The sequence below is a fragment of the Dinoponera quadriceps genome, unplaced genomic scaffold (genome assembly GCF_001313825.1).
Source record: "Dinoponera quadriceps isolate SergipeBrazil2010 unplaced genomic scaffold, ASM131382v1 scaffold1352, whole genome shotgun sequence".
In the NCBI taxonomy this organism is placed as follows: Eukaryota; Metazoa; Arthropoda; class Insecta; order Hymenoptera; family Formicidae; genus Dinoponera; species Dinoponera quadriceps.
The window spans coordinates 250,780-268,331 of record NW_014555567.1 but is presented as its reverse complement, the minus strand read 5'-3'; the positions used below and the strand labels follow the sequence as shown (position 1 = coordinate 268,331).

General features: G+C 38.5%; 3 protein-coding genes across 5 annotated transcripts; 1 reads left to right on the top strand and 2 right to left on the bottom strand.

Annotated features, from left to right (window-relative positions):
* Positions 1-6: 6 nt before the first annotated feature.
* LOC106744669 lies at positions 7-3,316 on the bottom strand. 2 transcript variants are annotated; one of them, XM_014619603.1, is made up of 3 exons: positions 3,282-3,316; positions 2,406-3,115; positions 7-1,679 (listed from the first exon to the last, which is right to left on the bottom strand). In XM_014619603.1, the coding sequence occupies exons 2-3, from the start codon at positions 2,748-2,750 to the stop codon at positions 1,617-1,619; spliced, it is 408 nt and encodes a 135-aa protein (XP_014475089.1). In that variant the 5' UTR covers positions 2,751-3,115; positions 3,282-3,316; the 3' UTR covers positions 7-1,616. The 2 variants fall into 2 exon arrangements, with proteins under 2 accessions (XP_014475089.1, XP_014475090.1); XM_014619604.1 differs by lacking the exon at positions 3,282-3,316 and having other exon boundaries at positions 2,406-2,680; positions 2,901-3,270.
* A 798-nt stretch (positions 3,317-4,114) lies between these two features.
* On the bottom strand, positions 4,115-12,509 carry LOC106744711 (DNA repair protein complementing XP-G cells). 2 transcript variants are annotated; one of them, XM_014619683.1, is made up of 9 exons: positions 11,935-12,509; positions 11,681-11,856; positions 10,881-11,327; positions 10,586-10,802; positions 8,327-9,591; positions 7,663-7,761; positions 7,375-7,588; positions 5,615-5,851; positions 4,115-5,525 (listed from the first exon to the last, which is right to left on the bottom strand). In XM_014619683.1, the coding sequence occupies exons 1-9, from the start codon at positions 12,020-12,022 to the stop codon at positions 4,855-4,857; spliced, it is 3,414 nt and encodes a 1,137-aa protein (XP_014475169.1). In that variant the 5' UTR covers positions 12,023-12,509; the 3' UTR covers positions 4,115-4,854. The 2 variants fall into 2 exon arrangements, with proteins under 2 accessions (XP_014475169.1, XP_014475170.1); XM_014619684.1 differs by having other exon boundaries at positions 10,887-11,327.
* Positions 12,510-12,735: 226 nt separating this feature from the next.
* Positions 12,736-15,092, top strand: LOC106744712 (ester hydrolase C11orf54 homolog). Its single transcript, XM_014619685.1, has 6 exons — positions 12,736-13,392; positions 13,492-13,584; positions 13,665-13,849; positions 13,936-14,215; positions 14,336-14,502; positions 14,658-15,092. The coding sequence occupies exons 1-6, from the start codon at positions 13,308-13,310 to the stop codon at positions 14,832-14,834; spliced, it is 987 nt and encodes a 328-aa protein (XP_014475171.1). The 5' UTR covers positions 12,736-13,307; the 3' UTR covers positions 14,835-15,092.
* The last annotated feature ends 2,460 nt before the right edge of the window (positions 15,093-17,552 follow it).

The following is a 17,552-nucleotide window of genomic DNA, read 5'->3' as shown; positions in this document are numbered from 1 at the left end:
CCCCCTTTCCCCTCGTGTCTCGCAATAACTCTTGCGAGCGCGTAAAATTAATTAGATGTCCTCCCGCTCGCTCGATCCTGTCTCGTTACAAATTCTGGGAGATTCGAGAAATTCAGGCGGGGCTGTTGGCGATACGCGCGATCGCGGCGTCTTCGCGTCTCTCCGTCGAGTTCCCCCACGTTTCGATTTGTAGACCTCTTGCGGACCGCACACGGAGGAAACAAATTTCGCCGGGGCAGCAAAAATGTTTGTCGATATAGCGACAGCGGAATCAAATTTGTTTAAACAGCAGAAAAATTTGTTGAGAACAATTATCAGTTTATCGGTTGATCCAACTCCGGCTAGACGGTTTGTTCAACAAACGGTTAGTTGTGCGTTGTCAATTGACTGATAGTTCATGTATTAAAATGGCCGAAAATACAGCAGACTATTTCAAGGCAGTTAAAAGTGACAAAGGGACACAGTACATGCCTCTTAGTTTATATCAAATAAGTAGAAAAGAAATCCATCTAACGATTTATCGGGTCGTTGCGTTTTAATAATATCGGTCCGATATTGTTTCATTTAAAAAACCAACCGTTGCTCAATTAATATGCGTTGCTCGGATTGGATTCTGAAAACTATATAAGTTATATACTAATATATCTACAACTATACAAATATTAAAGTACTATCTTTTCAATATTGCTCTTTTTCTCTCTCCCTCTCCCTCTCTCTCTCTCTCTCTCTCTCAATAGTTACGCCATCGTTTACACATCGTCAACAGTTAATCACCCGCTAGTAAAATAGTCGAGGCAAAAGTAAACTTTTAATAGATAAATAGTTGATAAATGGACATAAATATAACGAACTTGCGCGGACGGGCTGACCAAAGATTCGCAAATTCGCGTTCATCGGCAACTCAAGACGAGCGCGTCGCACGGCTGCAAAACTATCTCTTTGCATGGGACACGATTAATTAATACGATCTCGGTAATTAAATAGATATCAACCTTCTCCGGGACGCGACGACCGCGTCCCATCTGCATAATCTCTATACAATAACGTCGGCGAAAGGAAGAGTTTTGTCCCTCCGGCGACAAACTTTTTGCCACCCCAATCCGCCCCCTACGTTCGACACTCGCTGTCCCGCTAATAAAGAGACGGGCCTTACGTCGTTTGTCATACCTTTATTAAAAAAAGTCGATTGGAAATATTTGAAATTCCTCCCGGAATTTGTATTGAATCTCGGACTCGCTCCAGTCGCGATGACAAACGCGAGTTTACGCGAAATCCCGAGTCGGACTTTTGGTTCTGCATTAAATAACTCCGCGAATGACGCATTAAGCGACCATTTGTCGCAAAAACAGGACAACAGCTCGTACAACATTTTAATGCAGAGTCAGAATTTCGACTCGGGACTGTTTTACCGTTGCATTTAAGCGGCGCAAAAGCACGCTTCCTTTTATTTCTCGTGTACTCTCGGTGTACGTAATCAACACTCCGTTACCGCGTTATCATGTAACTTCGTTCCCCGAGAGATGCTGCAGTCAGGTAGTCGTCCGGCAGCCACGGCATCCAGGTGTCGTTAAAATTGCGCGGGAAGCCGTTCGGGTCGAGGGGTGAGTTCATCCGCTTCATGAGGACCGATTTATGACCGATTTATGACCGTCGATGAACGCGTTCAATCTCTCCACGACCTGCAAATTTAACGGCTGCCGCTTAAACCGCTTACCTTTGCCGTCACTCTTCTTCAATCTACGTCCAGTGAAAAATGGCAATGATAATTAATTTCTAAGAGAAGAATGTCAGTGTTAGTCGTAATAGTCATGAAATATTAAAGCGCAACGTTTCTTGCTTTTAATCAGTGCTACGATCGCTCGTTAAATCGCGCTCGATCGATATTACCGATATCTCCTTACATAAGTCTTCAAGATCTCGCCGATGGCGCCAGTTTCTGCATGCCGACCTGTGCTCTCTATGGAACTACTTGAAAAAGCTCAGCGAGCATATAAATGTTTAATTTTATATACTCGAGTCTTTTTCCTTTTTCATATCATCTCATTCTCATTTCGATGAAACTTTACAAGAAGGAACCCATCTTCTATGACTTTGACCTTGACATATTGACTTGACTTTAATAAACAACGACCGACTGCTAAAACCTTCTGAAGGTTACTCAGGAGGGCGACTTCTATAATATACGTCAACGTCAAAATCGCCCCCCTTTCGTAAAGATTCGCTCTCTTTTCTTTTAATACACGTATTAATTTCTACAATCGTCAATATTATATATTATTCTTCACTTTCCATAGATTATATATTATGTGTACACATAATATGTAAATATATATATATATATGTTTATGTATACGTGTACATATATTTCACCGTATATAATTAAATTTTAAGTGAAGAGTTCTCACCTCGAGATACATCGACGACAAGTCTGTAGTTTCGCAAGGGTCCTCGCGAACATCGAACAGGCAAGTACGATTCGTGCAGTTCGAGAAATCAGAAGTCCGACAAACCACCGTGCTTTCTTCTCGTAGTTGCTCTATTTTATCGGCGTTTAACACGGAACTCGAAACACTGGCGATGGCGGATGCGACCGGCGATGCTAACATGTTCGTCGCATTGTACTTGGGATACGACGGGTCGTTACCGGTGTACCCGTAATGCGTCGAATATTCGGACTTATCTGTGTCGAAAACAGAAAACAGAAAAAAATACATAACAATATGTAATCCTCTCGCGTTATCCTCGTACATAATATATAAAAACGCGACTCGTTCGTATTAGTTTGCGTTTCCTAATATAAATATATTTTATAGAAATATATATTATTTATATATATTTTATAGAAATAACTTGTAAAACATACGAACAAACAGTGTAAGTGCCGATACGTTGCAAGTTACCTCTGACAAGTTTATACCGTCCCATCATTATCGCCGTCTCGTTATTATCCTTCTCGTCGATGTTGACGAGGTAGGATCGCCGCTTGCTGTCGTCCGCGCTCTTGATCGCGTCATCGATCGAGCACTGTATTCGTCGGATATGGCTTCGTGTGACTTTTTCTTGTTCCTCAAACTCAAATGATTACTTCATGGAAGACGTTTTCGGTCCATTGAAGCTATAAAACAAAATTCGCAGGAGCTGCAGGCCATACCGGAAAGTACTTATAAGAAGTGTTTCGACGACTGGATTATTCGTTAGTATAAGTGTATCGCATCAAATGGGGCTTATTTTGAAGGCGACAAAATAAATTTGGATAATTAAACCAATATTTTGTGTTTTACCGAACAATTCCTGATATTTATTTGACAGAATGTACATGTGATCTGTTCTTTATAGCTGCACTGCTGAACTGGTGCAATAAGTTAGAGTGAGACAAGTATATATATTTGTCTCTAACTAAATGCACCAGCAATGTTGCTATAAAGAACAATGATGAAACCAATGATGAAACCGTATTAAGCCCGTGTCAGATTACGGATTAGAAACTGAGATTAAATTGAAGTTTGACCAATCAGTGCAAAGTTTACTAAATTTCATTAAATTTGAATTAATTTTGCACTGATTGGCCAAATTTAATTCAATCACAATCCCCAATCCATAGTCTGATACGGGCTTTAAGAATGGGCACAATCATCGATGTTCGTTCATTGAGGATGGTATTACCATTTAGAGAAAATGTTAAACACTCGGATAGAAATTCTCTATCCGATAGCCAATTGGCACATCCGACAAACTCGTACGACGCATCCTCAATGAGCGAATATCGATGTTTGGAAAAACGTCGGTGATTTTGCCTATTCCTACTTGGTATGTAATTAATGCAACTATGTTTATAGCGCTAATAATGTATCCCCAAACGCACTCAGAATTATCAGAATTTATATTTAAATGAAGACGTAAATTTATAAACTAAATTGCAATATATACGATATTTCATCATGAAAATACAATTAAATCAGATATTTTTCATAAAACCTTTTTCATAATTAATCACAATTATACAATAATTTTATAATTATCATTAAATTAAATTAATCACAATTAATTTAATTATATATAATATATTTCATAATCACAATTAATTTTATTATATAATTATTTCATAATTAATCATAATTAATCAAAGAGGTATCTATCAAATCGAATATGTTGCTTCACACAATAAGAATGCCTAAGATGTGTATAATATTCTATAATACAAACTGTTTGAATTGAAGCTATCATATTGAATCATGATCTTCAAGACAACTCTTTTATAAACTGTTCAAATTAATCAACAAAGGAACATTTATATCAGATCAAATTAGCTACTTTCTGATCGCAATACCATCATATTGGATTAAAAAATATCTTACGGATTCTTTTATCACAATTTATTGCAAATAATCAAAAAGCATTAATTTTGGTCATAAAAAATATGAAAAATTACTACTTATATAAATTAGATTTTGCCGACATATCCTTTTATAATTTATCGGAACGCATAATTGAATAAGAACGCACTGTAACTGGATATAATGAACATTACAACAAACAAGGACAGTCAGCGACTCTATAGACTCTGTAGCTTTAAGCTCAAGTCTTATCGACAATCTGTTGTGACAGCAGACGGCCAAAACCGAGTAGAATCTGCGGTATGTTCTATTTAAGGGTATTCAAATAATTATGGAACAACAGATTCCAAATTCGTTTTCTGCCGTCAATTTGCAATCGTATTCTGCTCATCTTCTCTGCTCCTCTCTGTTCATCTGGCGATCTTGTTGTACTTTGACTAACGAGCCGCCGACAGAAAATTTATAGCGAACACTGTAAAAAAATCTGCCTCCTCCCCACACAAGTTCAATTAATTTAGATCTAATTGCTGTCGCTTTCCGATAATTCCACCTCTTTCTTGACTTTCCGTACAATGCGTCTCACTTTCTTCGTTCTGGCCAAGCCTTGTTTCGATTTCCTAAATATTTCTATGGCACGCAATTTCTTCTCGAATGCGTTCGCCTTATCCCTCTCCCGTTGCGGTATGTATTCATCGGCGGTTCGATCGTGAACAACGGATACGGCAATCGCATCATCGAGAACATCGTTTGATCCGACGAGTGCCTTAGGCTTGGTACAAGTTGGTACATCGGACTCGATCGTCTTCTCTTCCTTCTCCGACCTCTGACCGGCATTACTTTTCTTTCTCTTTTTAACTCGCGTCTCGCCGTTTGCATCTTCTCCTTCCCCGTCGTCCTTGTTATTCAATCTGTGCACAGCTTTCTGTACTCGTTTACTCAGGTTCGACTCGATGAGTTTCGGGGATACCATTGTCTTGAAATACAAATCCAAGATCTTCTGGCTCTTTTTCTCCTCCATTCTCCTCAGCACTGGTATTATCGTGTCGTCGAACTTGCCTTTGGTCCATCCGAACTTCCGCCTGACGTAGTCGCAAAGAAGCATCACGTTCGGCTTGCCCCAGGTGAAAGTTTCTTTCGACTCGTCGACCGTGGGGAAGAGATACGCTTGAACGACCGCTTGATTCGGGAAATCTGAAATCGATTGAGCGTTACGCTAATCATATCCATCCTTTGTTGTTCGCTCTTATCGGTTACGTCAGACGGTGACCAAACCAACTCACCTCTGTCCAATTTCACATTTCGCAGTTTATTGCGCAAGCCTGCCTTCCCAGAAGTCGCAATTCTTCCGTTCTTCATCCATGAGTAGAAATTATGTAAACCGTGCAGCACGTTGTCCCCTTCGGTGGGAAAGGCGGCTAATATTTCCAGCGCAGTGACAGGTCCGATGCCAGCCACCCCTGTGGTGTAATCGCTGCCGACCAGTAGGGCTAATTGTATCAGCTGATTACGGGTAAGTTCTACAATGATGTCATTTTGTACGTATAATCGTTATGTCAACCCTTCGTCGACGGATTCTTATTTTTTGCTACTTAGTTTAACACGCTGGGCCCGAGAGACACAGAAATTTATCTGATATCAATTTCAAATGAAAGGGCCATTAAGAGCCTAAGCACGGATAATTTAGTGCCATTAAATCAATTTTCCCTTTTACTTGAAATTGATTGTGTATCAAAGAGCCTTTTCTACTATTTATTTATTTATCTGATATGCCTTCACTTAAATATATCTATAAATACGTTTACCCACATATATATAGTGTACAGATTTTAAAATGTGGAATTTACGATGGATAAATTATATACAAAAATTTGCCATTCATTATTTTTAAGGCTTGGTTACCTCGGGCAGTCAGACTGGTTTTGTGACGTTATAGGCGAGAAATGACATGCAGTAAATTTTTTGAGGCATAGCTTTATTTTGTAGTTTTCTCTGAAAAATATAATAGTTTTGTAATTTTGAAACTTGTAAAATGTGCGGTAAACTCTGACATCTGAAATAACTGAGATTTTCGCCTATGATGTCATAAACCAACACAGCTGCTGAGAGATAGCCGAGTCTTAAAATAAATAAAAGCCATCTTTGACATGCCTTTAATCTATAAATAAATGTCTATAAATATACTTATCCAGTGTACAAATATTGCAGTTTTAAATGTACGAGAAGAGTAGATTTGAAAAATTTGTTGCGATTATTATTCAAATAAATAAAAAAAAAACATTTCTGACATGTCTTTAACCCTTTCATTACGAGCGCCGGATATATATGGCATCCATGTGATAACTTGTGTATACGAGTGCCGGATATATACGGCATCCACACGATGACCTGTGTATACGAGCGTCGGATATATCCGGCACGTGTGTATACAAATGCATGTTAAAGCGGCGTTGTTCCGGTGTAAGATGTAAACTGGAAAATCCGAAGACTGGCCATATACAATGTGTATGCTTTTGGCGTGGGCCTTCGTTCAGTGGCGGGGCTCCGACGGAGCGAATTGCCGTAGAGAAAGGGTTAATTATGTTACTTAATATTTATCAATGTGCTCATACACATACAGACCCATATTCTGAATTCTCTTTTATCGAAAATGCCCCAAAATGTGGTTTAGGAACCACCCGATTGGCTGAAAAGTCACATTTAAGGCATTTTTATTGATAAAAGAGTTCAGAATATGGACTATTGTGTACAGATATTATAGTTTGAAATGTACAAAAGGTAAATTTAAACAATTTGTTGCGATTATTATCTTTAAAATAAATAAATTAAGATACAAGAGCAAATAATGTATTGATTTCACATAGAAAGAAGTAAAAAAAATTTGCAAATTTTTATAGAAAAATTCTACATTAAATTTAAATGTGCAATTTATATTTTTGCTTAGGTCAATTTGAACCTATAAATAATTAATGAATATCAAACAAGGGTAAATAAATATAACGAGTTCTCTTTAGGTTAATATCAGTAAATATGATTTACGTACTAAAATGATGCTGGATATCACAGGCACAGAATTGCTGCACTCTCTTGCTATTGTTGAAAAAATTCTTGTACACACATTGGCCCCCGAACAGCCAGATGTCGGAGTCGTCTGTAATTGTGCCGTTGGTTAACTTACTTTGCTCTAGATAGGCGCACTGCGCTTCTGCTTCCATAGGAGCCACTACATAGGGTATGCCAAATAAACGTAACAATTCCTATAAATAAATGTAATATAAAACGCGATAGTTGCATAGTAAAAATTGCCATTTAATTTTATTGTTATGCATACCTGCGCCTCAATTTGGACTTGCTCCGAAATATTGGTAGCTTGTCTCTCGAGCTTGCCGATGCTCTTTGTGAGTTCCTCCTGCTCGTCCTCCAATTGGTCCTGTAATTAAAGAAACGTAAGTAGATAGATAGATAAACGGTCAAACCGTAATTACTGTAATCAAACGTCAAGCTTGTTAAAAAAAGAGAGAGATTATGTTAAGATTCCTGTTTCCTCACTACAACCATCTTGATTAGTAACATTAGCAGAGCGAGAAAACATATATCCAAAATTTTCACGGAATACGTTGGAATAAAAGAGTACGTCCACAGAATGATACTTGTAATTGACTGAGCACACTTATAAAATATTTCAAGAATTTTTTTCTTCACTTTCACATCAATCAAATAACCGTAAGATTAACTTGACAAAACTATGGTGAGCGATAAGCTAAAAAGAAAGATTGCGTTTCATGTTAATTTTAAGATTACTTATCGATTGTTAGAGCGAGGTAAAAATTTTTAGAATATTTTACAAATATACTTAATCAATCATACATTTCATTTTACGAACATACTCTTTCAATGTATTTCGCAAAAATTTTTGACATGCATTTTCTCGTTTCTGACGTCTTCAAACAAAAGCACTGCACACAAAAGACTGCAGCAAGGAAACTTGAACTTACCTTTAGTTTTATCCAACCTTCCTCACTTATAGGTAACATTACTGGCTTTTTTTGTTCAGATTCCTTGGAAAAATCAACTTCACTATTCGTATTATTTTGCTCCGTTGGTTTGTCAGGGCTTAGAGAATCGTTTACTTTGCCGTCGTCATTTGATGCATTCTCAGTCGACTGAACATTTTCTGACGATGCGATATCTGTTTTTTCCGCTTCCTCCGTCGGTTCTTCAGATATAGTGTCCAGTTTTTTTACATTATTACCGTCTTCAGGAACTGATACCGCCCGGTGTTCGTCGTTCACATCAACGGATTTGACATGCTTTGCGTAACTCGTCGACACAGCTTGGCTTCGAGCCATTTTCCCGAATACATCGGCAAACAAGTCGTCCTCCAGCTTGTCGCCGGATTTGATAGTTATTTCGAGATTTTCATTCCTCGTGGACGTCCTCGAGACGTCGGGTATCGGGACATCGTGGATCTCAATGAAATCATCGGAGCCCGAGTCCGACGTGTCCGCTTGCGTCACATCGTCGAGCTTTGCGACGGAGCGCTCCTCGGGTATTATTTCATTACTTGAATTCGCGGCGCGAGATTTCGCGGTGAATTCTGATGTCTCAGCGTTATTTTCAAGAGGCTCAACTTCGATGGAATTATCACACTCTGAACTGGACGGAATTGACTCGACAGTCAACGGATCCTCTCTGGCCAAGCATCCTTGCGTGTCTTGCATGTTCCGCAATTTCACAGCTTTCGAAACGTCCTCGCGATTTTCGATAGCTTCAAGTGACGTCAATTTATCGCCCATTGGATCCCCACTTTCCGCAGATTCCGAGCGAATATCCTTCTCGGACGCTTTCTTGCCTGCAGTCTTACAGCTCTCGTTATTATTGTGACTGATGAGATGTATTATTTGATCCTGGCTCAAGCCGCTGTACTCCAACATGTACGTTAATGCGGGATTCCTTGTATTTTTGCCAAAGTACTTTTTATCCACAGGCCGTGACTCATTCGCAGCAGACTCCCAATCGCTGTCAAACGCGTATTCATTCACATCTTCTGCAATAGGCACAGGATCGTCGTGGATTGACACGACGTCGTTGTCGGAGTCATCATTCAGCTCATATTCGTTCATGTTTTCCACGATTGGTGTAGGATTGCTTGGACCGGCGACTGGCTCAACTTCCCCGCTTTTGTCCCGCGACGATTCGTTTTCGCCCGTTTCCGCTTCGTTACCAACAGAACTTTCCGCGGAGTTTAATGCGTTCTTGTCTACAAAAAAGTGCCACACGTTATTATGCATCGATACACAGTGTATCGGAAAATAATTATTACGACTACAGACGTTTAAGGTAGTTGGTCCGTTACAATATTGCTGGAAAGATAACAGCTAGTGCAATATAAAGAGTTCGACAAATTTCTGCGCTAAATGTTTATAAATATAATTTATAACATAATTTATATAATATACAACCTTAACACTATAGCAAGAAAATCAAACTAAACTTATTATAATTATACTTATTATATACTTATTATATATATTAATGTCTAGAAAATCATAAAAAAAATAATCCATTCTCGCGCTTTGACGTATAATACTTTTGGTTGGAGCTGTCCATGTTAGGCATTTGTTTGCGAATATATTATATGTACCGACAGACATACACAGTCGAATACACGCTATTAGAGAAATGGCAATGATCGTGACAATGAATTTTTTGTATCTTCTGCATTTTTACATATTAATTTATAAGTCTTTAAGGTTATTTAACTACGGTATCTTTAAAAAGACACTTAATCAAGAGTCACAAAGGGAAATACAGCACGCATAATATCGTGTGCGGAATCTTTACAAATTAACTGTCATATACTTCAACTATTATCAGAAATTGTGCAATTTACATATCAATTTTGAGCAAACTTGGTGATCAACGAATTTGTAATTCTTTTATAATATTTCTAAAATTCTATCTCTAAAGTTTCTCTCATCGTTTCTCATTAAAATCGTAAGAGTAGCTTGTTCGCCAGGATTAAAAGTATGATATCGAAAGTCACTTTCGTACCTATAATATATATAAATAGTACCAACTATGACTTCAGTTGTCTTCTTTGATACAGTCAATTTTTATCTAATTTTACATGTATGTAGACCGTGTTTCAATTTAATAGGCCAATTAATAGGCCGTCGTTAAAATCTGAAAATCGGTTTCTGAAAATGAATTTACAGGAATTTACAAGACCAGCTAGTTAGCTTAATGCATACCACTGATGTAGATTAATCGAGTCGTGTCATCCGCGGCAATTCGGAACGCCGCGTCTCTGCCTTTCGTGTCGATTCCTTGTTCGGTCAGCAATTTATCCAGCTCCTCCAGCGTCAGCGTCTTGCCGCCCATTTCCTTCTCGGCGGTCTCCAAGGACTGTTGCACGTATCTGCGTTTCAGCAGACGTCTCATCTGAAAGCCTGAGAACTCCTGTGATTCCTACAACCGGACACGGATATTTCGGGTGAAATACAATCCACGAATTTACGCGAATACATACCATTTTGTGTTACACACACGTACTTCGGGCATCTCGTGTAAACGGCCCCAGGAATTTTGCTTCCTCGTCTCCCGCAGGTCGGTCAGTATGTCGTAACGGACGTCCGCGGGTAACGCTTTGAATTCGTTGGTGGCTACGTCAACATTGTGTATGTTTCCCATCCACTTGGACTGCTTCCGCGGACTCAGCTCGACAGACACGTCAGAATCGTACTCGTCGTCATCGATTACGTGAGTCTGCGTGTCACCGTTGCTGGACATATCGGGCAGAGCGAACATATCTTCCTCTGGGCGTTTAGTCAGCAAATTTATCGTCATTTGCATCGCTCCATTATCCGGATCCGCCTTAGGATCCTGATTAAGAACGGTCTTCGCCATGGTGTGCTTTATTAAGTTGCTTATCAAGTCTGCCTTCATCTTCTGCGCCTTGTTTGTGGCGATGGACTTCTGCTTTCTGCGTGAGGCCTGTGAATACAAAAAAAATAAGCAGATTCCTCTCTTGCTACCTGAGCTTCCCTGATACTGATCTGATTACGCACAAACAATACTAGACAGGTTCCACTTAACATTTGCAACGTCATTCTATTTTTACTTAACATCCAGCGAGAGACAAAGATAGAATGACACGCATTGTTGCAAGCGTCAAGTGGAAATCGCCCGTCATAATCAAGACAGAAGTACAGTTCTGCTTGTGCATAAACACACAGAGTGTTCAAAGTTTCATATAGCACACCGTATCTATCTTGTGTTACATATGTGCAAATTGAATAAAAAAATGACTCGCTATTTAATTAATTAGGAAACACAGCCGTATTTACAATTGTATTCTTCTTGAGCATCGGCACGCCGCCATCGAAGACGAAGACAGGCTTGATCCTGTAGTACAAAAGCTTGCATATCCTGATAAACAGACCGAGCAGATGAGCGTTAGGCTTGGTAGTGCCGTGTTGATTCTGGTATCCTTGCAACATCTGGTATATCCATATCGATATGTCTGTAAAATCCACGTAATCCTTTATGCGTCGATACTCCCCGTGAAAATTAATTAATCGTAAGGATCATCGTCACTTGCCGATCGCCAGAACTTTGCCCTCGAGGCTCTCCAAGACCACCGGTTTGCCGGATGCGTCCAGCAACCGCCACAAGCCGTACACTCCCATTATTCGTGAGAAAATCCGTTTACACCAAAACGGTACGTATCACAGGAAAGAGACGGTTCTAACGCCTCCGAAACGAATATTTTGGATCATCGAGCATGCTTCGTGATGATTAATTCACTGTACTCGACGAGTATTCTCTTTCTCTTTCTCTCTTTCTGTCAATATTCTCGCGTAACCTAAAAATACGGAATTTCTCGAGAAATCAAGTTCGCGGTGCACAATTAACATCACGATACTCGTATGAAGAATGCGAAGAGGCGGCAAGGCGTCAATCGGGAAACGATCGTCGACTATGTTCGCCCGGGATATTTGTCGTATTCAACAGATACACGATCCTCCAGCGACGGATGGTGCAAACATCACACGCATGCACACACGCATTCAAAAGAGCAAAAGAGCGGGAAAATCAATTGATTTCAAAATTAATTTCCTAACTGCTTAAAAACAGGGGGTTATTCATTTGTACACCTAATAGAATGACGCGGTAGCGTTAAATAGCGTCTCCCCGAACGCACTCTTAAATTCTCATTGTAGATCTTACTTAAGGGAGAATTCACACCGTGAGAGAAAGCGGAAAGCAGAAAACAGACAGCCAATCAGAACTCTCGCGCTGGTGGTCGATCGTTTCTGCTTTATCTACTATTTTATCAAGCGCGAGTTCAGATTGGCTTCTATTTTTCTGCTTTTCGGTCTGTTATAACTGCGTTGTTGAACTGGTGCGATAAGTTGAAGTGAGAAAACATATCTCACTTGTCTCACTTCAACTTATTGCACTAAGTTCAGCAGTGCAGCAGCAAAGAACAGACCGAAGGAAAATGCCGGCGTGGCTGCTCTCACGTTTCTCCCCGGCGTTGTGTTGTCATTATATTCTCATTTTATGTTGGATGAACGATCAAGGTTGAATAACGCGATAGCGCCGATAACGCGCTCCCCGATCGCAGCATTTATCTTAAGTGTTGAACGATGCTTGTCTTGAGTTTAATCTAGGAAGAGTTTTGTATGTCACCGATGACTAAAGAAACCATTGTATAATGAAAGTTGTATAAAAATTATATAATAAAAAAATCCGTATAATATAAAAAATAAACAACTGATAATTTAGGTGAGGATTTGGGGCGTGAAACATCGTCCGAAAAGTATAAGTCAAGTGTTCTGCTGAGGCCTTAGGATTATCAGTGCCTATTTATAGACAGTAATTGATAACGGTATTTTTTTCACTGTTTAATACTCGCCCGATACATTCATTTCACCTCCTTCGGTCTCGGTGTTAGCATTAATTCTCAAGATGGAAAAGGTGCCTTTGGATTCAGACAAGCTGAAAATTACGAAGAGGCCGCTACATCAACCACCTCTCGATGAATTAATGAGTGGTAATTATTAAAAATCTTCGTTATTGGTAAGGAATAATTTCGGTGAAAGATAATGCGATTTCAATTTTTTTTTTTTTCAATTTCACTGCACAATGGTAGTTTTGAGAGAAGGATTGGCTGCAAACTTCGAGGAAGTCAGTGTTGAGCTTGGTACTTGTCCACAAGACTGCGAGAGGAAGCCTAGTCGATATGGTATTGAGTGAAAGAAAGATACAAGTAATCTGGAATTTTGCCGCAACTTGTACCTTCGAATTGACGAATTGTGTTTCCAGATTTATGCGGGAATCCGATTATTCTGGGGATCGGCGGCCCGGCGTACCTCCTGCCTCTTCCCCAGAAGGACAAGTTGTACAATATTGAAGGGATACTGCGCCGCATAGATTACCGTGGAAATGCTTTCGTTATAGGAGCGGGAGCTGGACTATGGCCGCGTATATCCGATGGTGGTAATTGTGAAGTACGTATTGTAATGAAAGTTATACTAATTGATCTTTACACATCTTTAATTTCGGCCAAGTAGATTTACGAGACTTCTCGTTACAGGCTGTTGTACACCATCATATAGACACACGGGTGGGTTCGGTGATAAACAATTCGCGTTACGCATATGTGGATAAATCTACCGGAGAATGTGTGGTTCCTCAGCAAATAGGTGATAATGAACAGCACCAAGCGATTATGCCGTTGTTGGCTGATTTGTATGTGAGCGAGGGTGAACCAGGCACGGTTGTAAAAGTATGCGCCAAAACGCGCACCGGAAAGTCAGATTTTATAACAAGTATGCAGAAGGCATTAGCAAATCATTACAAGGACAAGCTTGTTGGTAGGTTTATTCTGAATTTTATATATATATATATATTGTCAGAATTGTACTACAGAATTCGATAATAGAAATCCAAGAAATTATTTTCAAATATTCTCAATTGTCTATCTGTAAATGTAGGTTTAGGTGGTATGTTTACTATGAGGAACGGAAAGATAAGACAGCACGTTATGCAAGATTATTCAGATATTCCATTGACTACTGAGGCCAAACTTAACAATTGGTTACGTTTTTATGAGATGGAAACTCCTCTGACAGCTGTTGGCATATTTGTCAGTGCTGAAACGGTAAACAATAATACCGAGTGAATATATTTAGAGCAATTAATATTTAGCAATTACGTACATTTCGAATAACGATCTATAAGAGTTAGTTTTAAATGATCACTTATGGTCACCTTCATTTTACCCTAAACTAAAAGTACTTATTCATGTCTTTTCAGGACTTGGATCTCAGGGTTCAACATTTCCATAGTTACGCTCATAACAATAAAGAAGCGGGACATTATCATATCGATACAACACCGGATACTATCGAGTACGAGGGTTATTTTAATGTAGCGGGTACATTTTATCGCGTCGACCAACCACCCAATAGATTGCAGTTTGGGAAAGACTGATTGCGCGTAAAATATATGTAGCTCGAATGTAATGGGTAATATTTTATCAAGAAATTTTACAGTAAGTTAACGAAATTGCTGCGCCAAAAGAATACAGAAGATATACTATTTTTGTTACATATAATAGAGCATCTCTTAGAAGATATTTGACGTGGTTGTTAAGTTTCTAGAGATATTATTTTATAATCGTTTTAAACTAATCTCTCATCAATTAACTTTTTATTTTTCGCGCGCGCATGCGCGAGTAACCAACAATAAACTTCAATTACTTTTAACTAATCTCTTTTCTTTTTTGTAATATGAGTCATTTCTTCAATTCCTTATCCTAATCTATCATTCATACTTATTTGTATAAATAAATTAATTAATAGAGACACACAAATAAACAAGTAATTTTAATTTTTTTTTCTCTTTCCGATATAACTTCTCAATTTCTTATAATTATAAATGTCCTGATCTATAATTTTTTAATTTCATTTTTCCTTTCGTTCGTAGGGCTGAGAGATACAAGGTATTGATATTTCGTATCGATACATGTCGTAAATAGAAATACTAATACATCAAAAAATATGAGGTAACATTAAGCTAATGCAAATTCTTTTCTTGATATATCGATATTTTTATATACGATATATATCGCTACGAAATATCGATATTTTTTATCGTTTCGCTTATTCCTGATAGACGTTTTCTTACTTTTTTTGTTGGTTGAGATTCAAATTAATAAGCTTTTTTACCAGTCTTTACAATGAGCTTTTTTACAACATGGTTAGATGGCGCCAAACAGCTTTCTTAGTTGTGTGGAATTTTGTTGCGCCACTGTCAGGTGACACCAGGCAGTCCGTTAGCGACAGACCCATTGAAATATCAGGAGTTTACCTATGAAATTGCCGTTTTTTTAATTAAAGGTATGACATCTTTTTTCTTAAGGTTTCGGAGTAGTCAGCCAAGAATTCCGCGTTCACAGTAACGACACAGTTCAGAACGACAAAAGGATGAACTAATAGAGTGCGTCTAGCAAACGCTACAAGTATTTCGAAACGTTTCTTTTTCTTTCATCTATTTTTCGGGTCCGAATAAAAAAAGAAAAAGAAGAAGAAGCGCTTCGAAGCATTTGTAGAGTTTGCTGGAGCCCACTTATATGCATGAAGAGTGGCATGTTGACAATGAAATTTTGTGTTTCGTGTACCATTTCTTTATTGTTTGTTTAATTATGCAAGTGTGACTTGCGACATATATCCCAGACAACATAAATGTCCAAAATCGGGACATGAGACGTCTTTTAGACGTCTTGAAATCGTGTTTAAGATGTTTTAAAACGTCTAAAAGACGTCTTATGTGCCGATTTTGGACATTGTGCTGTCTGAGTTGTTAAATCCGTAAAAATGGACGAAAATCAAGATTAGCTTGAAATTTTATATGTGGGAGCATATTTTTCACTCCTTTCGACAGCTGTAAAACCGTATGTTTTTCTATATGAATAAAGCTTTCCCAGTAAGCAAGAAATCGTTAACACAACGTTATTACAATGATATTTTATAACATGTAACGTTTTCAAATATGTAGTTCTAAATGTTATATCAACGTTACTGTTATTATACAACGTGACAATATTTGACCGAAACATTAAAAATAATGTTTCTATACACCATAATTTTAATATTTAAAAATATAATATTATCAAGTAACAGTTTAAAAACGTTTATAAAATATTATGTCAAAATGTTTATAAAATCCCCGTGAAATCAATGTTTTAAAAGGTCGATTTAATGCTTCTTGCTTACTGAGTTATTTCACGTACGGCTATTTATTGACCGTTAGCAGGGAAAAGGAGAGATCTCGTTCATTTTTACAGGCGTTTTTAAGCGATTTCAAGTGCTGTTTTACCCAGGTTTCTTTTGCAAACAGCACGCAATATTTCTCGACGTGTCACTTCTCGCCTATGACGTCACGAATCAATGACAATCAACTTTGAAACAAAAAATGTATGTTTTGAAGTCCTCCATTTCTCTTCAAAGTTTGTTGGTCTGATTCTCTAACATCCTGTATATATTTTTTATCGTATTCTCCTATGCAATTTCCTTTCTATCTTCGCTTCTAACACGAAGTGTAGAACATCCTTCGATGCAGATATCCTCAGTGCTTCCCCGTAATAAAGTCGAAAATCACTTAGCGAGATGGAATAGGGTATAGTCCATCACGCTGCTACGTTCTACACGCTTGGGGGATGATTACACGGAATATTCGCAAGTACACGCTACCCCGTAGACACTGGCGTGGAACTTGTTACGTGACCACTCTCGTCCACCTTAAACGGGGTCTACAATGAAAATTTAAGATATAAGATTTGAGAAATTGACCAATCATAATTGATTTTTCTTCAAAATTCGACTATGATTGGCCAATTTCTTAAGGTTTAGAACTTAAAACATTTATCGTAGACCGGGATTTAAGCGGGGTCTACAATGAGAATTTAAACTGTAAGCCTGAAGAAATTGGCCGACCACAGTCGATCATTCTTCTCAAATTCGACTGTAATCGGTCGTAATTTCTTAAAGCTTAGAGCTTAAATTCTCATTGTAGACCCCGCTTTAACGTTGACCCACGCAGTGAAGAAAGTAACATCAATCCGTCTTTCATCATTCCGCGACAGTGTTTCGCACATCCGAGAAAATATCGCGTTCGACTGGAATAATTTCGATGATAAACGCCCGCGCG